The following is a 27,984-nucleotide window of genomic DNA, read 5'->3' on the forward strand; positions in this document are numbered from 1 at the left end:
GCTCCAGGGCCTTTTCTCTGAACACTCACTACCCTGCACATCCCTCATGGCAGCTCTCGTAGGCTTGGCTGTGTTCGACTGGTCACTTGCCCACTTCCTGGGGGACGAGGATCAGGTTAGCCAGGTGTCAGGGCGGGGGGCTTTGGGAAGGCCTGAGGCTGAAGTGAGAGAGGGTCTCTGATCCATCAGTATCACAGTGAGGGCTGCTCAAACAGTCCCTGCCCAGGCCCCAGGTAGCAGCCAGCACAGGACCTGGGGACTGAGGGAGCACCAGGCGGCCACCCCAGGGTGAAGGGACTGGCCAACCTGGCAAAGTCCAGAAGGAGGCCAGCTGTGCCCAGAGCCCCTGATCCCTGGCATCACGGCACTGTCTAGGGCCGAAGAATTACCCCACCCTTCCGCCCATTAATAAGGCGATTGCTTCCGGAGCAATTGAAGTGCACAAGGAAAAAGCCACACCGGAGAGGGCCATTTACATGTCATCTGTATTGTCACATGAAATGCACATCCATAACAGGTGACTTGGAAACGACCTATTAGGTCACACGGAGTCCGGCCCCTGGGGGCCAAAGCCTCATCGATGCCCACGGGCGGTGGCCAGCGCTTCCCTTGGGCTGTGGTGGTGCAACTGGCCTCCCCAGTGGAGAGTCAGCTCACACCCCAGGCCCCTTAGCTCTCTGACAGCAGCTCCCAAAATGCAATTGAGGAACCAGTGGTTCCTTGGGTGTTAATAGCTGTTCCCCAAGAAAAGGGTTCTGTGGTCAAATAAGTTTAGAAAACATGGGTTAAAGAAGGTTTAGCAAGAAGCTTTTCTGCAGGACTCGTCAGAGCCTTGATGGCAATAACGGCCTTTGTGAATGTCCAACTTGGGGACAGAGGGTGCAGCACTTCCCAAAGTTATTGAACCACAAAACCCTTTTCCCCACAAAGCATCTCGCAGGCTGGTGTCCCACGGGGCACCCGTTGGAAAGTGCTGCCCTAAGCTGTCGATGACTGTTCATGGCAATGGCACCTGCATCAGGCAGTAGGTTGGGGGCACTCTGGCAGGCGTCGTGCTGTGGCATGATGAGCACAGCCAAGAACTCAACAGTCATGACGATGAAAAGATGAGACTCGGCCCCTCCCACCATCCTGGTTTTTGCTGTACCCAGAGCAGAGCTAAATGGGGCTGTCCCCACGGGTGGGTCCGGGCCGCCTAGAGAGGAGACTTGGAGTCCAAGCAAAGGGGCAAGAGGCCTGGCACTGCCAAACACGCTTGTCACTGGGAGGGGCGGCCTGGGTTCGCTGGCCTCCAACCAGGAGGGGAAGACGGGGTGGGGGTGGCCGCTCCAACTCCTGGTGGCTCTGTTCAACCTGTGCCTGCCACCTTGCCACCCCCTACCCCTTCTCTAGGGCCAGCCCTGCCCCCAGAGCCTTGCATGGGTCGGCGCTTCACCAGGCGGAGATGAGCATCTGGCAGGTGCTGGAGGGCATCCAGACCAGCTCCACCAGGCGGAACTGGAGGTAGCCGATGACGAAGCCGGAGAGGACGTCCGTGACGTGGTGGCGGCCAATCATCACGCGGGACAGGCCCACGCAGAGGGCCCAGAGCACCAGCAGCACACGCAGGGGCACCGCCAGCACCAGGTGGCTGAGGAAGAACTTGGACACCATGGCGGCGCGGCTGGCGTGCCCGGCCGGGAAGGCGTAGACGTCCATGGTGAGGTAGTCCAGGAGGCTGGGGCTCATCTCGTACGGGCCACGCCGCTTGATGAGCTTCTGCACACCAGCCACTGTCATGATGTCCAGGAGCAGGGCTGTTGGGGGGAGACAGAGGCCCCCCGGCCATCAGGGCCACCAGCCAGGTCCAGGCCCCAGCCCCCCACATTCCCCCACCTCATCTCCCCTCCCTGCCCCTCATTCCAGTCACTCAGCCACGCTGACCCTCAGGCACAGTCCCGCCTCAGGCCATTGCCCTTGCTGTCCCCTCTGCCTGGCATGCCCTGCCTTCCCGTAGCCACTCCCTTCAGCAGAGAAGCCTTCCCTGACCACGCTGTTTATAAAAGCCCCCCCACACTCTCTCCCCTCACCTTGTTTTTCTCATGCCCTGATGTAATATGCCTTTTATTTCTGTGGTTTTTTTTCTTTTTTCTTTTTCTTTTTTTTTTTTTTTTTTTTTTTGAGACAGAGTCTCACTTTGTCACCCAGGCTGGAGTGCAGAGGCGTGATCTGGGCTCACTGGAACCTCCGCCTCCCAGATTCAAGCGATTCTCCTGCCTTGGCCTCCTGAGTAGCTGGGATTACGGGCACCCGCCACCACGCCCGGCTAATTTTTGTACTTTCAGTAGAGATGGGGTTTTGCCATGTTGGACAGACTAGTCTCAAACCCCGGACCTCAGGTGATCCAACCTCCTCGGCCTCCCAATGTGCTGGGATTACAGGTATGAGCCAATGCTCCTGGCCTCTTTTTCTTTTTTTTGATACAGGGTCTTGCTCTATTGCCCAGGCTGGACTACAGTGACCCGCTCTTGGCTCACTGCAACCTCCACCTCCTGGGTTCAAGCAATTCTCATACTGCAGCCTCCCGAGTAGCTGGGATTACAGGCGCACACTACCATGCTTGGCTAAGTTTTTGTATTTTTGGTAGAGATGGGGTTTCTTCATGTCGGCCAGGCTGGTCTCCAACTCCTGGCCTCAGGCAACCCGCCCGCCTCAGCCTCCCAAAATGTTCACCCATTACAGGCGTGACCCACTGTGCCCAGCCCCATTCCCATTTTTCAAAAGTTGAAGCAGAATTTACATCACGTACAGCGAACCATTTTAGAGTACACGGTTCAGTGGCATTTAACACATCCCAGTGTCGGCAGCCACCTCCTCTCTCTAATTTCAAGACATTTCATCATCCTAAAAGAACGCCCTGTACCCACAAAGCAGCCACTCCCCATCCCCTTCTCTCCAGCCCCTGGAAACCACCAATCTGCTTTCTGTCTCGGTGGATTTGCCTCCTCTAGACACTTCATGTAAATGGAATTAGACAGTATGTGACCTTTTGTGTCTGCCTTCCTTTCCTTAGCATAACGTTTCCAGTGTCCACCCACGTGGCAGCATGTGTCAGCACTTCATTCCTTTTCATGGCCAAATAATATTCCATTTATGGATGGACCAGTATTTGTTCCTCTCCTCTTTCTTTTTTCCTTCCTTCCTTCTTTCCTTCTTTCCTTCCTTCTTTCCTTCTTTCCTTCTTTCTTTCTTTCTTTTTTGAGATAGAGTCTCGTTCTGTTGCCCAGGCTGGAGTGCAGTGGCGTGAACTCGGCTCACTGCAACCTCTACCTCCCGGTTCACGCGATTTTCGTGCATCAGCCTCCTGAGTAGCTGGGATTACAGGTGGGCGCTGCCTTGCCTGGCTAATTTTTGTGTTTTTTGTAGGGACAGGGTTTTGCCGTGTTGGCCAGGCTGGTCTCGAACTCGTGACCTCAGGTGATCCGCCTGCCTTGGCCTCCCAAAGTGCTGGGATTACAGGCGTGAGCCACTGTGCCCAGCCTCTTTTTTTTTTTTTAAAGATGGATGTCTCTGGCTGGGCACAGTGGCTCACACTTGTAATCCCAGCACTTTCGGAGGGTGAGGTGAACCTATCACTCGAGCTCAGGAGTCTGAGACTAGCTTGGGCAACACGGCAAAACCCTGTCTGTACAAAAAATACAAAAATTAGACATGTGTGATGGTGCACACCTGTAGTTCCAGCTACTCAGGAGGCTGAGGTGGGAGGATTGCTTAAGCCCAGGAGTTTGAGACCAGCACGGGCAACATGGCAAAACCCCATCTCTACCAAAAAGAAAAAATACAAAAATTAGCTACCTGGGAGGCTAAGGTGACCGAGTGAGACCCTGTCTTAAAAAAAGAGAGAGACACTTTGGGAGGCCAAGGCAGGTGGATCATGAGGTCAGGAGATGGAGACCATCCTGGCTAACACGGTGAGAAACCCCGTCTCTACTAAAAAATACAAAAAACTAGCCGGGCGAGGTGGCGGGCGCCTGTAGTCCCAGCTACTAGGGAGGCTGAGGCAGGAGAATGGCGTGAACCTGGGAGGCGGAGGTTGCAGTGAGCCGAGATCGCGCCACTGCACTCCAGCCTGGGCGGCAGAGCAAGACTCCGTCTCAAAAAAAAAAAAAAAAAAAAAAGAGAGCGAGTGAGAGCGAGCGAGCCTCTTTCTGTTGCCCAGGCTAGAGTGTAGTGGTGCAATCATAACTCACTGTAACTTTCAATTCCTGGCCTCAAGAGCTCCTCCCGTCTCAGCCTCCTGAGTCACCAGGACTACAACTGTGCCACCATGCCCAGCTAATTTAAAATTTTTTTTTTTTTTTTTTTTTTTACAGATGGGCATCCCATTTTGCTGCCCAAGATGGTCTCAAATTCCTGGCTTCAAGCTATCTTCCTACCTCAGCCTCCCAAAGTGCTGGGATTCCAGGTGTGAGCCACTGTGCCTGGACACAATTTGTTTATCCATTCATCTGTTGATGGCTATCGAGTTGTTTGCGCCTTTTGGCCGCTGTGACTCACGCCGCTATGCAGGTGTGTGCAAGTGTTCGCCGAGTGCTTGTTTTCAGTTCTTTCGGTAGATCCCTAGGAGTGGAGTCGCTGGTTGGCAATGACAGTAACTCTGTGTGTGACTCTTTGAGGAACCCCACTGTTTTCCCCAGCACCTGCACTGTGCCATCCCCACTTTACAGAGGACAACATGAACCTTTGGAGCTCAGGGCACTCATACCTGATGCTCTTGCTTTCTGGAATGTCCCACTCTTTCCCAACCCACCACCTCAGGGACCTGCCCCTGCCTTCCAGACAGCTCAGGCCCTGAAGGGTTCAGTCTCAGCATCTGGCCTGTTTCATGGCTTTCCCTGCCTGTGCAGTCACTGAGGCATCTGTTGGGAGGTGAGGGTTCGCCGTCTGTGGCATGAAGTCATCACTCCATAGAGGCAGGGCCCGTGCCTGTTTGTTCAGAGGTTTTTTTCCCCCGGGGCTAGAAACAGAGCCACGTCTCCAAACTTAGTTGAGTTACTAGCCTGAGGCTCATAACCAGCCAGGTGGGCTCTTTCCTTCCTTTTCTTTTTCTTTATTTTTTTGAGGCAGAGTCTCACTCTATCACCCAGGCTGGAGTACTGCAGCGTGATCTTGGCTCACTGCAACCTCCACCTCCTGGGTTCAAGCGATTCTCCTGCCTCAGCCTCCCGAGTAGCCGGGGACAACAGGTACCTGCCACCACGGCTGGCTAATTTTTGTATTTTTAATAGAGATGGGGTTTCGTCGTGTTGGCCAGGCTGGTCTCGAACTCCTGACCTCAAGGGATCTGCCCACCTCTGCTTCCCAAAAAGTGCTGGGATTACAGGCGTGAGCCACTGCTCCCGGCCTTTCTTTCCCTATTTTGGAAACACAGGGCAGACCTGGATCTCCATCATGCCTCTGCCACCCACCCTGCTGTGTGGCCTTGGGAGGTTGCTCTGCCTTTCTGTGCCATGAAAGGAAGGCACCATGCCAGAACTCCAGTTTCACCCAGCTGATCTGAGTGGCACCCATACAACCAATGTGGGGGTTCTGGGTCAACCCTCCCCACCATTAGAAAGGCCTTTGGTGGCCAGGCGCGGTGGCTCAAGCCTGTAATCCCAGCACTTTGGGAGGCCGAGACGGGTGGATCACGAGGTCAGGAGATCGAGACCATCCTGGCTAACACGGTGAAACCCCATCTCTACTAGAAAATACAAAAAACTAGCCGGGCGAGGTGGCGGGCGCCTGTAGTCCCAGCTACTCGGGAGGCCGAGGCAGGAGAATGGCGTAAACCCGGGAGGCAGAGCTTGCAGTGAGCTGAGATCCGGCCACTGCACTCCAGCCTGGGTGACAGAGCAAGACTCCGTCTCAAAAAAAAAAAAAAAAAGAAAGGTCCTTGGAGGTCACACCCTCTGACCTGGGGGTGGGGGTGGCATCGGCAGGCCAGAGAGCACTCCCAGGGCAGATGCAGTCAGCAGGGAGCCTGTGCCCCTGCCCCCTGTGCTTCCCCACCTCAGGTGACCTTGGGGACCCTAGTGAGGTCACAGCCCCTGCAAGCCCTGCTCTGGGGACAGTGAAGACAACACCCGCAGTGTATCATGGTGGCAAAGCTCACAGGCGTCACAGCCAGAGACCCGGCTGTGAGTTCCAGCCCCGGAGCCTCCCAGCTGCGTGACCTCAGGGAAGCTACCTAACTTTCCTCACCTGTGAGACGAAGCTCATGGACGCCCACCTCCCAGAGGGGGCCCAGCACCGTGCCCGCAGGCTGACTGCAGGGTGACAGGTTTCGCCGGGACAGAGGGGTTTCCTAGGACACAAGACATACGGTACTAAAGCAGGGAAGTCCCAGCAAACGATTGAGTTGGTCCCCCCAAGCGCTCGGCCCACCAGGAGGGCTGGATAAAGGTGGGGGTCATGACTCGGTGACAGTTCAGTACAGCTGGACGCTGGGAGCTTCCCTAGAAAACTTCAGTGTTGGCCGGGCGCGGTGGCTCACGCCTGTAATCCCAGCACTTTGGGAGGCCGAGGCGAGCGGATCACAAGGTCAGGAGATCGAGACCACGGTGAAACCCCGTCTCTACTAAAAATACAAAAAATTAGCCGGGCGCGGTTGTGGGCGCCTGTAGTCCCAGCTACTCGGGAGGCTGAGGCAGGAGAATGGCGTGAACCTGGGAGGCGGAGCTTGCAGTGAGCCGAGATCGCGCCACTGCACTCCAGCCTGGGCGACAGAGCAAGACTCCGTCTCAAAAAAAAAAAAAAAAAAAAAAGAAAACTTCAGTGTTTATCAGAATGGTCAGCTCTTGGCAAAAATGGAAACAAAAATCTAAAAAAATATGACGCAGAAGATGCTGTTCACCGCAGAACATTTATAACACAGAAAACAAAAGTTCGAGTTGAAATCACCTGTAATCCTGCCCGTCAGAGGTAGCCATTGTTCCAGACACTTCCATCCATCTATAGAGCATAGTTTTTTGCTTGTTTGTTTGTTTGATTTTTAAGACGGAGTTTCACTCTTGTTGCCCAGGCTGGAGTGTAATGGCGTGATCTCAGCTCACTGCAACCTCTGCCTCCTGGGTTCAAGCGATTCTCCTGCCTCAGCCTCCTGAGTAGCTGGGATTACAAGTGTGTGCCACCACCCCCGGCTAGTTTTTCTATTTTTAGTAGAGACAGAGTGTCTCCATGTTGGTGAGGCTCGTCTCGAACTCCCAACCTCAGGTGATCTGCCCACCTCGGCCTCCCAAAGTGCTGGGATTACAGGCGTGAGCCACCGCACCTGGCCTTTGGAGCACAGATTTAATAAAGCTTGTAACATGGTTTACATATGTTGTTCTGCTGCCTGCTTTTGAAAGTCTTGCCCCATCACATACCCCCGATCCCCATGCTGCAGGGGTGAGGCACTGTGGCGCACCTAACTGTCCGTATCACAGACTGTTAGACTGTTCCATATCACACAGTCCTCCCTGGAGGACTAGAACTTCTGGGCTTCCCCTTTTCCTACCCACTTCAGGGTTGCTGCTTGTAGTCTGGTCTCTCTGTTTGGGGTTTGCACTGTGGCCTCTCCTGGCCCCTCTCATTAGCCACAGGGCTGGCTGGGAGCCTCACACCCTGGAAGTGCCTGGCCAGCACAGGAGGGGGCTGAGCAGGTGCACAGAGGAGCTGCCTGGCCCGAGGAGGGTGGGGCCTGAAAGCCTGGAGAAAACCTTGCTCTACCCTTGCCTGCCAATTTCACAGCAGCTGTCCCCATGGGCTGGGTCTTCCCAGGAGGCGTGTGGCTGGCCAGCTCGTGTGCTGGCCATGCCGGGGTTTGGTGCCATCTGAAGCCTGTGGGAGGTCACAGTTCCAGCAGGAGAGAGGGACTGGGGACTGCCAGGTCCCCAGGGCAGGTGGGAGCTGGATGGAGGTGGCTGTGCTGACCTTGGCATGCCTCCGCCCCGTGGAGCAGCTGAGGAAGCCAGCTCAGAGGGGCCAGCTGGTCCTCTCCAGCCCAGGGAGCCCTTCTCATCTGCAAGCCCCGCTGCTTCCCCAAAAATGGGCTGGCGACAGGCCCTCTCCACCTGGGGACAGGAGGCATTTCATGGGGAGGGGGTTAAATCTGAAGGTTCTGGAGTCACAGGTGGGGTTCAAGTCTCGCTGACTGGGGCTGTGAGGAGGGGATCCTGGTGCTTCTGGCCTGGGGGTTGACCCTGCTAATTAAGAACAAATTCTGGCCAGGTGCAGCGGCTGACGCCTGTAATCCCAGCACTTGGGGAGGCCGAGGTGGACGGATTGCCTGAGGTCAGGAGTTCAAGACCAGGCTGGCCAACACGGTGAAACCCCGTCTCCACTAAAAATACAAAAAATTTAGCTGGGCATGGTGGCGGGCGCCTGTAGTCCCAGCTACCTGGGAGGCTGAGGCAGGAGAATCACTTGAACCCAGGAGGCAGAGGTTGCAGTGAGCCAAGATTGCGCCACTGCACTCCAGCCTGGGCGACAGGGAGAGACTCTGTCTCAAAAAAAAAAAAATAGAACAAGTTCCTTCCCCTCTCAGAGCCTTGGTCTACTCACCCATAGCAAGGGTGGTCCCAGGAGGAAATAAGCCAATGAACTGGGGGAAGTGTGGTGATTGACAGCATGCTGCTGCCATTACACTGCCCGCAAGTCCTGGTCCCGCCTGGCCTGGGAAGCCGTGAGAGGCTCTGGTCCTGGAGGCTGGGGCACCATGCATGAGCATCAGTGAAGGCTTTTTCTCCTAAGGTCCCACCAGGTCAAAATTGTCTGGCCCAGGTTCCAAGACTTCCACCACCTCAAGGCAAGTAAGAGAGGCCAGGCCAGGCAAGGCCAGGGCCTCCTTGGTGGTGGCGGCTGGTGACTGGTGGCCAGCCAGGGTCTGGGTGCCCAAAGAGCTGCCAGACTCTGGGGTAGGAGGTGGTTAATGTAGACCAGGACTGAGCTCCATGGCAGGCTGAAATATGACACCAACCACTGGAAGGCATGGGCCATGTGTCCTACTGGCAACCAGGTCTTTAGGTTGAAAACCAGGGCTCGGCAGCTGATGGGTTCAAAATCTGCCTTTCGAAGCCAGCACAGTGGCTCACACCTGTAATCCCAGCACTTTGGGAGGCCGAGGCGGGTGGATCTCCTGAGGTCAGGAGTTCGAGACCAGACTGGCCAACATGGGAGAAAACCCATCTCTACTAAAAATACAAAAACTAGCCGGACGTGGTGGCAGGCACCTGTAGTCCCAGCTACTCAGGAGGCTGAGGCAGGACAATCGCTTGAATCTGGGAGATGGAGGTTGCAGTGAGCTGAGATGGCACCACTGCACTCCAGCCTGGGTGACAGAGTGGGACTCTGTCTCAAATAAAAAATAAATAAAATAAAATAAAATGATCTGCCTTTTGAGCACAGGGGCCCCCATGGACAGCTGCTGTGGTCAAGGAAAAAGGGAGGAGGAAAGGGTGACTTTACTAAGTCACCTGGGGGGTATACTGGGCCCAGTACCTCACTCCGATGGGGTGGCCAAAGGCAAGGAGGGCTGGCTGCCTCAACCTCCCCACATGCCCCAGCTCTCTGCATAGGCTGTCAGGATCCATAGGCCAAAAACTAAGCTAGACCCAAACCTTCCTTTTTTTTTTTTTTTGAGACAGTGTCTCCCTCTGTTGCCCAGGCTGGAGTGCCATGGTGCAAACAGGGTTCACTGCAGCCTTGAACTTTTGGGCTCAAATGATCCTCCTGCCTCAGTCTCCCATGTAGCTGGGACCACAGGCACAGGCCACAACTGGCTAATTTTTTGATTATTTTTTGTAGAGACAGTGTCTCAGTTTGTTGCCCAAGCTGGTCTTGAACTCCTGAGCTCCAGTGATCCTCCTGCCTCAGCCTCCTGAAATGCTGAGATTACAGGTGTGAGCTACTGTTCCTGGCTCCTTTCAAATTTCTAGCAGCAAAACATTGTTTTCACCAATGAAAGCATACAGACTCGGTGTATGAAACAGATGTGGCTGAAGCTGGTGTGTTGTGGGGGTCATCTGGAGCTCCCCTGGCTGCCAGGGAGGCCTCTGTGGGTGCCCACGTCTCATGATCTGGAAACTCCATCTATGGCTTGAATGAGTTTCATGAAGTTCGTGTGTTGGAAACTGAATCCCCAATGCAACAGTTTCGAGAGATGATCAGGCCGGCTGTGGTGGCTCACGCCTGTAATCCTAGCACTTTGGGAGGCCAAGGCGTGTGGATCACCTGAGGTCAGGAGTTTGAGACCACCAGCCTGGCCAACATGGTGAAACCCTGTCTCTACTAGAAGTACAAAATTAGCCGGGCGTGGTAGCACATGCCGGTAATTCCAGCTACTCAGGAGGCTGAGGCAAGAGAATTGCTTGAACCCAGGAGGCGGAGGTTGTGGTGAGCTGAGATAGCGTCATTATACTCCAGCCTGGGCAACAAGAGTGAAACTCTGTCTCAAAAAATAATAAAATAAAATAAAATAAAATAGCGATAGGCCATGGGGGCTCTCCCCTCATGAATGGATGAATGCAGGTATCGGGGGTGGTTCCTGACGAAAGGGTGAGTGTGGTCACCTCCTGCCCTCCCAGGCATGCACTCCCTTGCATGAGATGCAGAAGACACAGGGAGCAAGGAGGCCCTCACCAGATGCGGCCCCTCAACCTTGGACTTCCCAGCCTCCAGAACCATGAGCCAAATACACTTCTATTCTTTATAAATCAGTGCGTGGTGTTCTGTTACAACAGCATAAAATGGACTAAGACGCCCCACAGCTGGGCCTTTGGGAAGCTGTGGCTATTTTGGGCTGGTTCCCTCTCTTCAGGCCATAATGAGAGGGAGGCTCTGCCCCTTTTCTGCCCTGGGCCCTGCGGGGACCATAGGGGCCAGCCTGGCTGTCCAGCGGGTTGACCCACCCAGCCTGTGCCTGGTTCACTCATTTTTCCACCTGCCCGCCGGTTCTTGGGTATTTCAGGCGTGTGTCAGGCCTGGCACTGTGAACTAGGCTGGCAGGGTCCCCTGTGGCCAAGCGGGACGGTGGGCAATAAGCACGTAGTGACACAGAGCGTTACTCTATCACAGGTGTGATTAGGCATGTGGCTTTTCGCCCTCACTATGCTGCAGCCGTCTGGCCAGGAGGGTTGTGAATGGAAGAGGCAGTGGCCTGCCACCCTCAGACCACAGGGCGACTCTCCAACAGAGCCATGGCCTCCCCTGGGCCTCCCACCCCACCCTGTCCTCTCCTGCTGCCCCTGCAGGGCCTCTCTCCCTCCTCCCGCGCGGCCAGGCCTCTGTGTGACTGTGATTCTGACACTGTCAGCGCATCATCTGGTGCCCAGAAATAGAAGCAAATGGCGCCATCACTCAAGGCTGATTTTGCCCACATGGCCCTGTCCAGTTGACCGACCTACATTCCCTTCTTGACTCAAGGAGGGCAAGGAGACCCCTGTAGGGGGAAAGGTCCGCCCAGCAGGAGGCTCAGGGGCAAGAGCTGGGGAACGGGTGGGAGCTGCACTGCCGGGACCTGCTATGTGAAACGTCTCAGGGAGGCCCCTTAGCCTCCACTGGCCTCCACTCACTGGGATCACCCAGGGTGGTGGCTGCGCACTCAGGCTCCAGAACGAGACCAGCTTCGAGGTAGGCCACTTGTGGACAGCATAAGCTCGCTGTGTCTATCCCTCAGAGCTCCCTGCCATGGATACACTGGGATGACAAGGGGCGTGCTCTGATGCTTGTATGCAGCAACCACTGGGTAAATGCACCCCCGGGACCCCGTCAGAGGACACCAGGGCTTGGCCCCACTACCCCTCACACTCTTCCATTCCAACCAGCTCCACTCTCAGCTCTTTTCACAGGGTTGGGGCCTGAATGTCTGAAGCTCCCGTGCAGGAAGCACAGCTGTCCCTGAGGCCCTGCTGTCCTAGAGGTTTCCTGGCCCTCAGAGGGCAACAAGAACCCACCTCAAGGCCCACCCTTCTCCCCTAGCCCAGGTCCCTCGGGGCTGGTGGTGGCCAGGGAACCAGAGAGCCGGAGGCTCCCAGAGCCCAGGCAGGAGCCAGGGTTTTCTTGGAAAAGAGCTGCTGCCATGCTGGAAGATTTGGAATCATCTCCTCCTGGGGCCTCTGAAAATCAGAGTGTCACTTGTCTGCCAGCAGCTACGTGCACTGGGGGAAGAGCGGCAGCTGGGGTGACCTAGTGTGGCCCTTTGTGGCATTGGGCTGCTTTCCCCCTGAGGACGCATTCTGTGGGACCAGCTTAGAGCAGGGCAGGGTCTCTGGGGAGTTGGGGCTAGTGGGGTAGGGGTGGGAGGTGGAGGCTGTGGGCTCAGCTGTTCTAAAGCCAGGGGCAAAGACGGGGCTTCCGGGATGCCCTGCAGGCTGTGAAAGGCTGGGTTTGTGGGCAGACGTCTCTCTCTGGCTGGGTTGGGAGGAGGGGTCCCGGTGCTCCTGGGCTGGGAAGTCGATCCTGCTTCTCATCCCCCATTCTGGCTTCTGGAAAGCTGGGCGCCAGCCATATGCTGCCCAAGGGCTGTGTAAATCGTTCTGAACTTCCTGAAGGGCATTTGGCTTTGGAATCAGAAGTCTCCTCCACGTGTCTCCCTTGGACTCAGCTCTTCCCTTTGCAGGAATATCTCCTTGGGAAATCGTTAGGGATGTGGGCCATGATTCATGGCCCGGGATGTTCACTGCAGCATTGTTTATAACACCGAAAAACGTGAAACAACCCAGCGCCCTTCAAGAGACAGACGGGACAAACCGTGGCCTAATCTAGACACCAGAGCATGCTGTGGCCACGGTAGATGATAAGGCCCATGTGTATTTATAGACCCACTATATCGGAGAGCCGTGGGGTATGTTAAGTGGAAAAGGCCGCTTATAAAATAGGATTTCCAGTAGGATGCCATCTTCATAAAATAAGATATGTATGTAAACAAATGTGCTTATATGCAGACAGAAAAATCTAGAAGGCACTGCTCTAAATGCTAACAATGCTTCTTGGGAGGTTTAGGGGTGATTTTTACCATCTTTTTGTAATTCTGCACTTTAAATCTTTCTTGCCACAAGCACATATTATTTGTGCACATTTTAAAAAAGTATATTTACAGGCCAGGCACAGTGGCTCACACCTGTAATCTCAGCACTTTGGGAGGCGGTAGCGGGATGATAGCTTGAGCTCAGGAGTTCGAGACCAGCCTGGCCAACATGCTGAAACCCCGTCTCTACTAAAAATACAAAAATTAGCCAGGCATGGTGGTGGGCGCCTGTAATCCCAGCTACTCAGGAGGCTGAGGCGGGAGAATCACTTGAACCTGGGAGGCAGAGGTTGCAGTGAGCTGAGGTTGTGCCACCGCACTCCAGCCTGGGTGACAGAGCGAGACTCTGTCTTAAGAAAAACACTAGCTGTGCTGGTGGGCAATGCTGAGCCAGACCCTGCCTACTGGCACCACAAACCATTGCATTTCTCTTGCACCCGCTGTGTGGACGGCTGCCAGGGCAGTGTATTAAGGGTTGACCTGGCCTGGGGGTGGCCAAAGGTCCCCCTGAGGGATTGACTGTTGTACTGAGCCCCACTGAGATGCTGAGAAAGGAGGCTGGGGAGCGGACCCCTCTACTTCTGAGGAGGTAGTGTGTGCGGTCTCCCACAGAAGGGTATCTAAGTGAAGATTTGGGATCAGCTTAGATATCCCTCAGTTAGGAACAGGCTAGACAAGCCTCGTGCAGAGGCTGTCACCTTAATTGTCCCTGAGAGCAACAGCCAGAGGGCAGGGGATGGGGGAGCTGCCAGAACAGATTATCTGGAGCATCTGAACCCCTAATGCTTGGCGCAAGGGACATGGGGGGTCCAGACCAGGATTCTAGGCGGGAGGGCCACAGCTGTGAGAGTGAGCCCAAACCAGGCAAAACACAACCTGAGAAACACATTACGCGTTAGCATATGCACGGGGAAAAATCCAGGGACACCTGACCCAAGCTGCGGCAGAGGCTCTTCTGGGAAAGGGTTTCAGGGAGAGGCTCACTTTCTTCTTGATCTAGCCTTGTAATGATTGCATTTTTTTCTTACTATAAGAATGTGTAGGCCGGGCACCGTGGCTCATGCCTGTAATCCCAGCACTTTGGGAGGCCAAGGTGGGCGGATCATCTGAGGTCAGGAGTTTGAGACTAGCCTGACCAACAATGGTGAAACCTCATCTCTACTAAAAATACAAAAAATTAGCTGGGCATGGTGGTGCACACCTGTAATCCCAGCTACACAGGAGGCTGAGGCAGGAGAATCGCTTGAACTCAGGAGGCAGAGGTTGCAATGAGCCGAGATGGTGACACTGCACTCCAGCCTGGGCAACTGAGTAAGACTCTGTCTCAAAAAAAAAAAAAAAAAGGGCCGGGCGCGGTGGCTCAAGCCTGTAATCCCAGCACTTTGGGAGGCCGAGACGGGCGGATCACAAGGTCAGGAGATCGAGACCATCCTGGCTAACATGGTGAAACCCCGTCTCTACTAAAAATACAAAAAACTAGCCGGGCGAGGTGGCGGGCGCCTGTAGTCCCAGCTACTCCGGAGGCTGAGGCAGGAGAATGGCGTGAACCCGGGAGGCGGAGCTTGCAGTGAGCTGAGACCCGGCCACTGCAGTCCAGCCTGGGCGACAGAGCGAGACTCCGTCTCAAAAAAAAAAAAAAAAAAGAATGTACAATGAAAAGGCACCCAACATCACTGATGGTTAGGGAAATGCAAAGCAAGACCACAAAAAGGGCCGGGTGCAGTGGCTCATGCCTGTAATCCCAGCACTTTGGGAGGCCAAGGCAGGAGGATCACTTGAGATCAAGAGTTTGAGACCAGCCTGGCCAACATGGTGAAAGCTCATCTCTACGAAAAATTAGACAGGCATGGTGGCAGGCACCAGTAGTCCCAGCTACTTGGGAGGCAGAGGCAGGGGAATCGCTTGAACCTGGGAGGTAGAGGTTGCAGTGAACCGAGATCGCATCACTGCACTCCAGCCTGGTGACAGAGCGTGACTCTGTCTCAAGAAACAAACAAAAACCCCCAAAATAAAACCAAAACCAAAAACAAACAAAAAATACCCAAAACCACAACGGAGACCACTTCACACCCATTAGGAAGGCTCTGATTGAAAAACCAGATAATGAGTGTTGGCGAAGGTGTGGACATATCGGAGCCCTTGGGCATTGCTGGGGGAATGCAAAATCACACAGCCGCTATGGGCAACAGTAGGACAGGTCCTCACACAAGTCGACATAAAATTACCCTGTGATCCAGAGGCCCCCTTCTGAGTATACAACCAAAAGAACTGAACGCAGGGGTTCAAGAAGATGCATATACATCTGTGCGCACGGCAGTGTTACTCAGAGCAGCTAAAAGGTGGAAGCAACGGAAGCGTCCATGGGTGGACGAATGGATACACGAGGTGTGGTCCATCCTGTAACTGAGCACTATTCAGCCTTAGACAGGAAGCAAATGCTGGTGGTGCCCGCTACAGCATGGATGGACCTCGAGGATATCATGCTAAATGAAATCAGCCAGTCACAAAAGACAAATACGGTATGATTCCACTTACGTGAGGTCCCTAGAACAGTCGAATCCACAGAGACGCAGTGTAGAATGGAGGTTGCCAGGGGCTGGGGGAGGGGGAGTGGGGAGTCAGTGCTTAATGGGGACAGAGCTTCTGTTTTGTAAGATGAAAGATGGAAAGAGTTCGGAGATGGATGGTGGTGATGGCTGCAGAACAGTGTCAATGGACTCAGTGCCACTGAACTGTGTACTTAAAAGGATTATAATGATCAATTTTATGTAATGGATAGCTTATCACAATAAAAAAAATGACATAAAAATGTAGTTTTCATAGCCAGGAGTGGTGGATCACTCCTGTAATCCCAGTACTTTGGGAAGCAGATGCAGGCGGATCATGAGGTCAGTAGTTCAAGACCAGCCTGGCCAACATGGTGAAACCCCATGTCTACTAGAAATACAAAAATTAGCCAGGCGTGGTGGTGGACACCTGTAATCCCAGCTACTCGGGAGGCTGAGGCAGGAGAATCACTTGAACCAGGGAGGAAGAGGTTGTCGTGAGCCGAGATCACAGCACTGCGCTCCAGCCTGGGTGACAGAGCGAGACTTCGTCTCAAAAAGAAAAAAAAAAGTAGTTTTCATATTCAGGAAAATCTCAGTAAAGATACTTTTTTTTGAGACAGAGTCTCACTCTGTCACTCAGGCTGCAGTGCAGTGGCACGATCTTGGCTCACTGCAAGCTCTGCCTCCCGGGTTCATGCCAGTGAGCCGAGATCGCACCACTGTACTCCAGCCTGGGGACAGAGCGAGACTCCGTCTCAAAGAAAAAAAAAAAAAAGAAAAACATACTTTTATAGGCCAGCGTAGTGGCTCAAGCCTGCAATCTCAGCACTTTGTGAGGCCAAGGTGGGTGGATCACCTCACGCCTGTAATCCCAGCACTTTGGGAGGCCGAGGTGGGTGGATCAGCTGAGGTCAGGAGTTCGAGACCAGCCTGGCCAACATGGCGAAACCATGTTGGAGAATGGCTTGAACCCAGGAGGCGGAGGTTGCAGTGAGCCAAGATCTTGCCACTGCACTCCAGCCTGGGCAACAGAGAGAGACCCTGTCTCAAAAACAAAAAGATACTTTCATAAAGGACACAGATCAGGGAACAAGACCGTAGGCATTTCCCACCACAGGACAGGCCCATGAGGAAACAAGGATGGGCTTAGTGAACCACGATGGGCCTGGTCACTTGTCACCTGTCACCTGGCTCCCTTCGGATCATCAAGCTGGGTGCTGCGCGGGAAGGAGAAGGAAGGGGACAGGGTGGTCTCAAGGCATCTAGAGCTTGGAAGATACCTGGCAGGAGGCTGGTCCTGGACTTCTGACAACGATGACGGTGATAATGATGATGATAATCATCGCTACTTAAGCGTTAACTAACATCAGTAAGTGCCAAGCACTTTATGTGAGATTCATCAGGGAGATTTCTCAACAACCCATTTGACAGATGAAGAAACTGAGGCTCAGAGAGGCAATGTCACTTGCCTGAGTTCCCACAGCAGGGCTGGGATTTGCACCCAGGTCCTGCTGCCTCTGGAGTCCAAGCTTTTGCCTGCTGCTAAGACCCCTTCTGGCTCCGAGCTTTCTGGAGTCTTGACAGTGTGCACTAGGGGAGGGGCAAGCAGGGAGGGCATGGGACTGACTACCATGCAGGAGCATGCGGAGAACTTCCCCGGGCCCAGCAGGACCCTTCCTAGGCCTTGTAGCTGCAGCTCCCATTTCCCAAGCTCCCAAGTCTGCCTCTTCAGAGCCAAGTAGAACCCAGATCCCAACCACAAGCTCGGAGGTCTTGCTCCCAGCCCAGAGACTGCCCCAGGAGTTGGCTCAGTGCCATGGGGCAGGGTTAGGCAGGGCTCCCTCCCCCTTCAGTACTGCAGTGATGTCAGCCATCGGTGGGACATGTGTGGCATGGCACCCACCGTGCCAAATGTTTTACCAGCTCCCTTCAGATCCCTGCCACAGTCCCCTCAGTCCCCAGATAGGGAAACTGAGACTCAGAGACAGGAACTGACTTGAGCAGATGCATACAGCAAGTAAGGGTCAGAGCAGAGACCTGGACAAAAGCCAGTCTGACCCCAGAGCCTGTGCTCCAGGGTTGAAGGGTGCCCTCCAAAGACAAAAGGACAGATGGAACCCGCAGCCCGCACTCAGTGGGTGGTCTGCTTTCCTGGGACAGGGGACCTTGGGACCGTCCCTCCTGGCAGGTCAGACCAGAGCAGCGGGATTAGAGCGTGCCTTGGCCGTTTGCTGCTGTTTACTCCCACCAAGCCGAGGGCTGAGCTGGCATCCCCACAGAAGGACCTTGGGGTCCCCAGACCCATCCGGCCTGCTCTGGGCCTGTGCTGAGTGCCTGCCTTGTGCCAGGCCCTATGTCCCCATGATCTCAATACCTGGATAGAAGTCAGTCATCCTCCTCCCAGACCATTCCCCTTCTCAAAGCACACACGCTCCAGGAGTGCAGTGAACATGGGTGATGTGACCGATCTACAGCCCCATGGTGAGCAGCAAGGAGCGGGGGGGTTTGCAGTCACAGGGCCTTGGATTTACTTCCTGAACCTACCACTTATAGCTGTGTGGTGGGCAAGTTGCTTGAGCTTTCTGAGCCTCAGTTTACTCATCTGTAAAATGGGCACATTAATGTTTACCTTGAAAGGTCATCAACAGCTTTTTTACATCATAAAATACAGGCCGGCCGGGTGCGGTGGCTCAAGCCTGTAATCCCAGCACTTTGGGAGGCCGAGACGGGCGGATCGCGAGGTCAGGAGATCGAGACCATCCTGGCTAACACGGTGAAACCCCATCTCTACTAAAAAAATACAAAAAACTAGCCGGGCGTTGTGGCGGCGCCTGTGGTCCCAGCTACTCGGGAGGCTGAGGCAGGAGAATGGCGTAAACCCAGGAGGCAGAGCTGGCAGTGAGCCGAGAATGCGCCACCGCACTCCAGCCTGGGCGACAGAGCGAGACTCCGTCTCAAAAATAAATAAATAAATAAAATAAAATACAGGCCGTTCATGCCATTGTCTTTGGTACATAATAAAGCTCACTAAATGATGTTTTTAAAGTTTTTAAAAATGTCTATCACTTCTGTTCAAGGAGGAAGGCATCTCAAATCTTCATCTTTATCCTGTGGGGCATACACCTTTGTGCCCATAGCAGCTGGCTGCTGGAATGAGCCTGAAGCCTTATCTTAACAAGTAAGTTGCAAATTTTTCAATGTTGGGGGCAGGGGAAATGTTCTTAAAAGCAAACATTCCTGTAAAAAAACCAAATCAAAGCAGAGCTATTTTACTTGGTGATGAGAGGCAGCTTGCTTGCATACCCCCTACCTGGGGGAGCTCACCCCCTTACTAGAGAATCCACTGACTGTGGGTAAGTTGAGATGTACCTCCATTCTTCTCTGATCCCCCCCACGCTGGAAACTTCACACAGTCTGAGCTGGTTCCCTCTCCCTCTCCTCTGAAAATGCAAAGCAAAGCTAGACTTGCTCCCAGTTCTGCTCCTGGCTCCATCACTGACTAGCTGCGCGATCTTGGAACCATCGTCACTCCATGCCTCAGTTTCCCCCTCTTTAAACGGGAAATAATAACAGCACCAAGCTCCATGGGTTACGGTGAAGAGCCGAAGTAATGATATGGTTTATGCAAAGCCCTGGAACGCGGTAAGCACTCAACCAATGACAACTTCATCACCTCCCTCGTCAAATGGGGAAGGAAGATGGGAAGGAGGAGATGGGGTCAAGGGAGCAGGGTTGAGAGACAGACTCGGGCGTATGCCTTCCCACCCCATCTCTGACAGCAGGCAACCTACCTAACTCCCAACAGTCTTCTTAAGCCATGTGGCCCCGTGTGAAACTGTTGATAATGAGAGCAGGGTCTGCCCCTGGAAGCGCCTGGCCTAGTGCCTCGGCCACTTTGCTCTGTCCCTCCCTCCCATGCCCGTGGCACAGCACCTGGTCTGTGTGTCAGCCGGAGCCAGTGCAAATCTCAAGCCCCGAGGCTGCGCCAGGTTGCTTTATTTATAGGAACCTCAGTTTCCTAATACGTAAAATGGGCACGATAATGGCACCAAGCTCGTGAGACTGTTTATTCAGGAGTAAATAATAAGTTATTGTAATGTAAACAATTTAGTAATAAGAACAAGAAAACTGGCCAGGCGCGGTGGCTCATGCCTGTAATCCCAGGACTTTGGGAGGCCAAGGCGGGTGGATCACCTGAGGTCAGGAGTTTGAGACCAGCCTGGCCAACATGGTGAAATCCCCCTGGTCAACATGGTGAAACCCCATCTCTACTAAAAATACAACAATTAGCTGGGTGTGGTGGTGGGCACCTGTAATCCCAGCTACTTGGGAGGCTGAGGTAGGAGAATTGCTTGAACCCGGGAGGCAGAGGTTGCAGTGAGCCGAAGGTTGTAGTGAGCCGAGATCGCGCCACTGCACTTCAGCCTTACAGCCTGGGCAACAGTGCGAGACTCTGTCTAAAAAAACAAAAGGAACAAGCATACCTCGAAGGTGGCAGACCCAGCCATCTCCTGCATGAAGTATCCCGATGGTTTCTGCCTCCCTGAGTCCCACCCACAGGGCATGGAGCCTCCAGACTGAGACTAGAGTGAGGAGATACATGTTTTTATTGTGACTTCCTCTGGAACCCGTGTTCTCTGTGGTCCAACCCAACGCCCTTTTGGAACCGAGACCCCTTGTTAACGTTTACCTCTCCCGAGACCTCCACCTCACATGTCCCCCAAATGATGGCCACACTGGGAAAGACAAGGAAATCGATGTGGGCCTGGCATGGAGGATGGAAGTAGAGGTTCCCGGGGCACCTTGGGGACCTGGCGGTGCCCGAAGGGTGGCCTGGACGGGGGCTGGGTGTCACCTCTGGGTGGAGGGAATGGCTTGCCCCCACATGGGTCCCACGTGGCACCTGGCACAGGGCGGTGCTAATCTGCAAGATGTTGGTGGCAAAGACTTTGGAAACAAACCAACAACTGGTCCCCTGACCCTTTCTCCAGTGACTCCCCCTGGGAAGGAGCAGGGAAGAACTCCAGGGGGCTGTGAGTGGGTGGCAGTACCAGCTGGACCCCCTGGATCCCCAGACCCTGCGGGAGAAGCCTGGGCAGCTTGCCGGGTTCCCGAACGAGGCGGGAGGTGCTGATGGGCAGCTCACGGGCACTGCCTAGCTGGGAGCTGTCAAGGAGCGAGGACCCCAGCCATGGGGCACGAGTCAAACAGTGACACCCCATTCCAGGACGCCCACCAGAGCCCATCTCCCTTGAGGCCACCGCCTCTGGCCCAGCCTCCCCTCAAGCCGCCTCTGGGCAGCGGTGCCTTCTGCCCAGCAGGCCCTCCTCACAGGGCCGCACTGGCCTCTGCCTTCATTTGGCACGTGGCTGGGGAGCCTCGCCTATGCATCCCTGGCTCTCGCTCCCCACACTGGAGCCTGCCCGTTTCTGGGGCACCCTTCCTGCCTAACCTCATTAGACCATCCCAGCCGGTTTCTGAGGGCTGTGCAGGTCCTGGCCAGGGTGGGGCTGGGCAGGCCGGTCTCCCTCCCGAGGGGCCTGACAGCGAGTGGCGGGTGGCAGGCACACTCACCCAGGAGCAGATTCATGAGCACCTCCTGTCCGGCCAGTGTGCTGCTCTTCACCAGGCAGAGGATGGTGCCTCCGATCCAGGGGATGCCGTGGCCCGTGATGCCGATGAGCTTGACCATGGAGCGAGCACTGGCCCAGGACGCCGCCCGGCCGGCACACACCCCCAGCCGCTTGGACATACAGATATCGATGGCCAGCAGGGAGTTGAAGGCGATGCCCTTGAAGGAGGGGTTCAGCTGCATGCAGTCCTCCTCTGGCAGCTGCTGTGACTGGCGTCGCTCTCGGGCCCCGTCACCAGCAGGTGGGGGCTGTGCCGAGGGGCTGGAGGCCTTTCTGCCGGAGCTGCGGGGCTCCGGGCCCCCCTTGGGGGGCTGGTTCAGGGACAGGAACTCAGCCCGGTTGAGGACGTTGTTGCGGTCCCTGGCGCGGGCCCGGCTCTGGGAAGCTGGCATGGTGACCTCGCTCACCCCGAAAAGGCCGACGCCAGCCCGGCTCCAAGGGCCTTCTCCCCGAAGAAAAGAGCTGCCCCCAGAGCCGCCACCGTGGCTGCCTCCCTGCCTTCTCCGCCGCAGCTGTTAAATATAGGGTGGAGAATTGCACATGGTTGTTTATCTCCGCTGCCACCCGGCTCCAAGGGGACGTCAGTGCCAGCCGGGCAGCCAACTGAGCCCTCCAATGCCGGGCCTGCACCAGCGGAGCCTCCGGGAGGTGAGGAGTCCACAGCTGCGGCCTGGCTGCCTCGGGCCTGGGCTATTTAAATCGGCCAATGGCTCATCCCTGGCCTTGGGGGACTCTGGGAAATGTAGTCCTCCGGCTGCTCTCGGCTCTGCGGTGGCCTTGGCCTCTGACAGGGCAGAGGTGGGACCTGGGCTTACCTTGTTTTTACCAGCTTCCCTCTGAGCCGTCCAGACCCCTGCAAGCCAGGCCTGCCTGCCCCAGCGGCCTGGCAGCTTGGACCTGGTTCTGTAAACTGGACGGTGTTGCTCGGGCCGAGGCCTCTTTGGGCACCAGATAGAGTGAACGACGTCATTGACAGCATCATCCTGGGTCCCTGGGGTCAGGTCCAGCTCCTCCCTCTGTGACAGCATTCATTAAGCTGGCAGGTCTTTTTTTAAATTAGTCTTGAATTCAGCTTCAGCGCATCACAGTCCAATCAAATGACAATCCGTGAGCTCTGATTTCCATCAGAGGGAGGGGTAATGAGTTAGCTGGTAACGGATCGCCTCTTGGAGGTTGCTTGCACTACCTGGGACTTTGTAAAGGACAGGAGTGTGACAGCAGCTTCAGGCAACCTGTAAATAGTTACCGAGCACCTGGCGCTGTGTCAGTGCTGGGCACACTGCAAAAAGCTCACAGTTCAGCGGGGATGGAAAGAAGGACACGTGTAAGTGGTCACCAGTGTGCAAATGTGTGGCAGGATCCTAGAAGCGGGGCTCTGGGAGCTCTGGGTCTGGTCTGGGAGTCATGGATGGCTCCCCCCAGGAAGGAAGAAAAAGGGGGGAGCCCCATTCAGGGAGAGCCCGCCTTGCAGGAGGCCCCAGGAGGCCCGTGTGGCTGCATGGGGCCCAAGGGTCGAGAGGCTGCAAACCCAGAACGCAGACCCAGAGGGCACAATTGAGGATTCGGGATGTGAGGTAGGGATCCCTGCTCCCACCTGGGCCACCTGTGGGAATCCAAAGTCTCCACAGCCCTTTTAGGGCTGACTGGGCCTGGGCTCGATGGGGGAAGCTGCCAGTTTCAGCTGACCAGAAGAGTCAGAAGCGAGCTCCTCTGTCTCCTGATTCTGGGTGCCAGCGCCTGTCTGCTCAGCCCAGATGAAGGCAGGAGGCTGCAACTTCTCTTCCAACCATGGAGCCCGCCCATGGTGCCTCAGGCCCACCTAGAGCCTCCCAAGAACAGGAAGCTGCCCCGGGAGGGAGTGGGGGTTCCCTGGCCACGGGGGACAGGCACCCAGGCTCTGAGTCAGACAGATGGGGCTCTGCCCCGCCATCAACCAGCTGGGAGACCTTGAGCAAGTCACTTGGCCTCCCTGGGCCTTGGTGTTTCCACCTGTCGCATGAGAATGACAGTGTTCACCTCCTAGGGCTCTCATGAGTCTGGGTGAGACCGTGTTTGTGAAATGCTGAGCTGGGTCCCTGCCGCAGAGTGGGTTAGGAATCGATTTCAGCCCTGTGGGTTAGGAATTGATTTCATTTGACAAACGAGGCACAGCCCTCTCTTCCTTTTGAGTGCCCTCTTCAGAAGGGCCCAACCCTGTGGTCTGGCCTCCTCCCCATCCCTGGCAGGGAAGAGGCCAGAGGCCAGGAGCCCTCAGTCTGGGGTTCCCTGCAGATGCCCTGGCTGGGTCCAGCTGGGCTAGAGCAGGCTAGACCTGCCTCATTGCCCCCTCTTCCTTTCCAGCGTGCTCCACCCGGACTGTGCGGCCATAGAGGGATGTCATGGCCGCAGGACGTCCTGCCATCTTGGGTGCGGCAATGATGACATGCGCTGCTTCATCCCGGACTCCAGACAGCTGGAAACAGGCGCACGTGGAAGTGTGTATGCCAGGCACGGATATTGAGCATGTACAAGTTCTCTGCGTGCTGAACTCTATGTGTTCAGCTTACTGACAATGTCTAATGACAGTCCTGTGATGCAGCTGTGATATCCCCATTTATAGACGTGGAAGCTGAGGCTGAGGGGGTGAAGGCCTCCAGCCAGGAAGCTGAAAAGAGAAGGGGTCTGGCTCCTAAGTGGTCCCTATGGGACGTGGCACGAGGGCCGCTGGACTCAGATTCCTGGACCACAGGGGCCTGATCTGCTCATCTCTCCACCAAGCACTCACCCCACTCTCCCTGGGTGGCCTCAGGAGGGGCACAGGAGCCCGGCTCAGACAGGGGTTATTAATAGCCAGAGGTTGTGTCAGCATTTCGTCTGGCCGGAGCTGCTGGCAGGTTCTGAGAGCCACATTGGGCCTCGCACTGGCGGGGCCATGGGATCTGATTTGGCTTCTGCCCAGCAGTAGTTAAGACATAAAGTCTGGGGTAGGATGGCCCCAGGTTCAAACCCTGGCTCAGCCACCTCCAGGCAAGTCCTTTCACCATTCCAAGCCCATTTTCCCCTTTGAGGGCTGGCAAGAAGATTATGTGAAGGGCTCTCTCTGTCCGTGATGATTTTGGTGACTTCCTCCAGGACCCTGAGACCCGCTCCTCTCCTTTGTATGGTGGGGTGACTCTGTACACATTCTCAGGTAGCTGAGAATCAAGAGTGAGCAAGCAAGCTTGGTGGGCTAACCTGAACCACCTACTGTAGCACCCAGACACTGGGAGGCAGGATGGGGCCACAGACACTCCTGGTTGTCAACCCACAAGCCTTTATTTTTACTTTTTTTTTTTTTTAGAGATGAGGTCTCCTTATATTGCCCAAGCTGGTCTCGAACTCCTGGGCTCAAGTGATCCTCCCGCCTCCTCCTCCCAAAGTGTTGGGATTACAGGTATGAGCCACTGTGCCTGCCCCCTACAAACCTGTATAAGCACCCACCATGAGCCGCACAATCCCACTTCCCAAGAGACTGAGAATTAATTCATCCATTCATTCACTCATTCATTCAGTGCTTTTATTGATCTCGTCCTCTTATTGATCTCGCAGTCTAGTTGGGGATACAGGACACACATCCACAAAATAATTAGCCCATTTATAAAACAGTACAATTTTACCAATAACCTTATTTTTTCTTACTATATATATTAAAGTGTTACATACTCACTGCAATAGATTCAGCACACGCGGTTGATATAGGTTTCATCCTACCACCCAGTGTTAACATGAGGGTGATCAGGATATAAAGGGAATCTCACTTGTCTGATTTCCAGTTACTAAAATATTTTGCATCAACCAAGCATTACTTTAATAATTAGAAAACAATATATACTAAATAAGCTATATCTTTATATATCACATATATGCAACATACACAAAAATATGCATTTTTAAATTATTTTTTTTTTTGAGAGAGAGGATCTCACTCTGTTGCCTGGGCTGAAATGTAGTGGCATGATCTTGGCTCACTGCAATCTCTGTCTCCTGGGTTCAAGTGATTCTCATGCCTCAGCCTCCCGAGCAGCTGGGACTACAGGTGTGTGCCACCACGCCCAGCTAATTTTTGTATTTTGGGGTAGAGACGGGGTTTCAACCATGTTGGCCAGGCTGGTCTTGAACTCCTGACTTCAAGTGGTCTGCTGCCACGATCCTAAAATGCTGGGATTACAGATGCAAGCCGCTGCGCCTGGCACCAAAATATGCATTTTAAACATGTGATGACAAGCCGGGCGCGGTGGCTCACGCCTGTAATCCCAGCACTTTGGGAGGCCGAGACTGGTAGATCACGAGGTCAGGAGATCGAGACCATCCTGGCTAACACGGTGAAACCCCGTCTCTACTAAAAAGTACAAAAAACTAGCCGGGGGAGGTGGCGAACGCCTGTAGTCCCAGCTACTTGGGAGGCTGAGGCGGGAGAATGGCATGAACCCGGGAAGCGGAGTTTGCAGTGAGCCGAGATCCGGCCACTGCACTCCAGCCTGGGCGACAGAGCGAGACTCCGTCTCAAAAAAAAAAAAAAAAAAAAAAAAAAAACAACAACAACATGTGATGACATTTTACCTTCTTCTGAAAAGCACCCTGCCCTTTTCACTTAATATAAATCTGGCCATGTTTCCACGACACCCTATTGTTTTTCAAAGGCTGCCTGGCATTTTGTCACATGAATGGGCCAGAATTTATGTAACCAATCCCCTGTTACTGGACTTTTCATTGTTTCCATTGTGTAACTATTCAAAAACTACTTTAGGGTGGCCGTCCTTCTACATATATCCCCGTGCCCTAAAGCAGGATAGAAACAAATAGTCAAGGCCGGGCGCAGTGGCTCACGCCTGTAATCCCAGCTCCTTGGGAGGCTGAGGCGTGAGAATCGCTTGAACCCGGGAGGTGGAGGCTGCAGTGAGCCGAGATGATGCCAATGTACTCCAGCCTGGGAGACAAGAGCAAAACTCTGTCTCAAAAAAACAAAACAAAAAAAAGCCGGGCCCGGTGGCTCACGCCTGTAATCCTGGCACTTTGGGAGGCCGAGGCAGGTGGATCAGGAGTTCGAGACCAGCCTGTCCAATGTGGTGAAACCCCATCTCTACTAAAAATATAAAAATTAGCAGGGCTTGGTGGCCCACACCTGTAATCCCAGCTACTCAGGAGGCTGAGGCAGGAGAATGGCTTGAACCCGGGAGACAAAGGTTGCAGTGAGCCAAGATCGCGTCATTGCACTCCAGTCTGGGTGACAAGAGCAAAACTCTGCCTCAAAAAAAAAAAAAAAAAAAAAAAAAAAGAAAAAGAAAAAGAAAAAAAAAAAAGAAAAAAGGCAAAGAAAAAGAAAATAGGCCGGGCGTGGTGGCTCACGCCTGTAATCCCAGCACTTTGGGAGGCCAAGGTGGGCGGATCACGAGGTCAGGAGATCGAGACCATCCTGGCTAACATGGTGAAACCCCGTCTCTACTAAAAAAAATACGAAAAATTAGCTGGGCGAGGTGGCGGGCGCCTGTAGCCCCAGCTACTTGGGAGGCTGAGTCAGGAGAATGGCTTGAACCCGGGAGACAAAGGTTGCAGTGAGCCAAGATCACGTCATTGCTCTCCAGTCTGGGTGACAAGAGCAAAACTCCAACTCAAAAAAGAAAGAAAAGAAAAAAAAAAAAAGAAACAAATAGTCAAGGTGGGGTGACTGGGACCATGCTGGGAGGGATCCCATGGGATCTAGTAGGCTAACCCAAACACTGTAGCGTCCAGACATGGGGAGGCAGGATGGGGCCACAGACACTCCCCAAGGTGTCTTGTTGGACAAGGCAAGTCCAACCACCCTCTTCCTATGTTAGAGGAACAAGTGCAGGCCCAAGGTGGTGACATCACTTGTGAGGCCACACAACTGACCAGGGCCAGAGCTAGGACTTAAGCAGGCCAGTCCCTCTGACTCTGAGCCTTCGAGCTATCCTCCTAGCCACGTGTCCCACGGCTTCTCTGTTCCCTGCCTGCTCGGCCTCATCTGTCACTCATTCACTTACTCATTCAGTTTCACTCATTCACTCATCAACACTTTTTTTTTTCTTTTTGAGACAGGGTCTTGCTCTGTTGCCCAGGCTGGAGTGCAGTGGCATGATCTTGGCTCACTGCAACCTCCACCTCCCAGGCTTAAGTGATCCTCCCACCTCAGCCTCCCAAGTAGCTGCAACTATAGATGCATACCACCACACCCGGTTAATTTTTCTATTTTTTTGTAGAAATGGAGTTTCACCATGTTGCGCAGGCTGGTCTTGCACTCATGAGCTCAAACAATCCGCCCACTTCGGCCTCCCAGAGTGCTGGGATTACAGACGTCAGCCACTGCACCCAGCCTTCACCAACATTTCTTGATGCCACAGTGTGCCAGGCCCCATGGAAGGACCAATGAGAAAAGTAAAGATGACCTTGGTGGCCCTGTTCCCTTAGACCAGTAGACCTCCCAGGATCATTGCTCTACCTGGGCCTTGTTCCAAATATTGATTGCTGAAAGGTGGGCTGGGGGTGAAGTGATTTACCAGGGCCCACAGCTAGTACAAGGATTCAGACCCAAAGCTCAACCTAAATCCCTAACCATCTGACAATACTACCTCTCTCTTACTTGACAGCAGGAATTTTCTGGCAGCTTTTGGTACCTAGAGCAGTTTGGACGTTGCAGACACTTGTTTTCTGTCTTTAAGAGTTTAAAATAGTTACCATAAATACGAACATGCATGTTTATCCCTGGTTTATACCTGACCCTTGCTATGCCTGTGCCAGGCTT

At 54.2% G+C, this 27,984-nt stretch overlaps 1 protein-coding gene and 1 long non-coding RNA gene across 3 annotated transcripts; one reads left to right on the forward strand and one right to left on the reverse strand.

Annotated features, from left to right (window-relative positions):
• Nucleotides 1–467: 467 nt before the first annotated feature.
• PLPP7 (phospholipid phosphatase 7 (inactive)) lies at nt 468–22,464 on the reverse strand. Of its 2 annotated transcripts, XM_015116544.3 has the most exons (3): nt 22,022–22,464; nt 21,148–21,718; nt 468–1,796 (listed from the first exon to the last, which is right to left on the reverse strand). In XM_015116544.3, exons 1-3 carry the CDS (start codon nt 22,232–22,234, stop codon nt 1,432–1,434), a joined length of 1,149 nt encoding a protein of 382 aa, XP_014972030.2. In that variant the 5' UTR covers nt 22,235–22,464; the 3' UTR covers nt 468–1,431. The 2 variants fall into 2 exon arrangements, with proteins under 2 accessions (XP_014972030.2, XP_077823631.1); XM_077967505.1 differs by lacking the exons at nt 468–1,796; nt 22,022–22,464 and adding an exon at nt 20,158–20,497 and having other exon boundaries at nt 21,148–21,873.
• Nucleotides 21,444–27,941, forward strand: LOC144335009 (uncharacterized). Its single transcript, XR_013405388.1, has 4 exons — nt 21,444–22,530; nt 23,547–23,693; nt 24,526–24,618; nt 27,443–27,941. It is a non-coding gene; the product is annotated as an uncharacterized LOC144335009 (long non-coding RNA).
• Nucleotides 27,942–27,984: the final 43 nt, after the last annotated feature.

This window comes from Macaca mulatta, chromosome 15 (assembly GCF_049350105.2).
Source record: "Macaca mulatta isolate MMU2019108-1 chromosome 15, T2T-MMU8v2.0, whole genome shotgun sequence".
Classification (NCBI taxonomy): Eukaryota; Metazoa; Chordata; class Mammalia; order Primates; family Cercopithecidae; genus Macaca; species Macaca mulatta.

What these genes read in the sequence shown, in the direction of transcription:
- PLPP7 (XM_015116544.3), bottom strand. Translation starts at nt 22,234, where the DNA reads ATGCTGTCACAGAGGGAGGAGCTGGACCTGACCCCAGGGACCCAGGAT. An exon ending in GGGAAGCTGGTAAAAACAAG is followed by an intron (nt 21,719 to 22,021) that starts GTAAGCCCAGGT and finishes TATATTTAACAG; the next exon opens with CTGCGGCGGAGAAGGCAGGG. An exon ending in GCTCATGAATCTGCTCCTGG is followed by an intron (nt 1,797 to 21,147) that starts GTGAGTGTGCCT and finishes TCCCCCCAACAG; the next exon opens with CCCTGCTCCTGGACATCATG.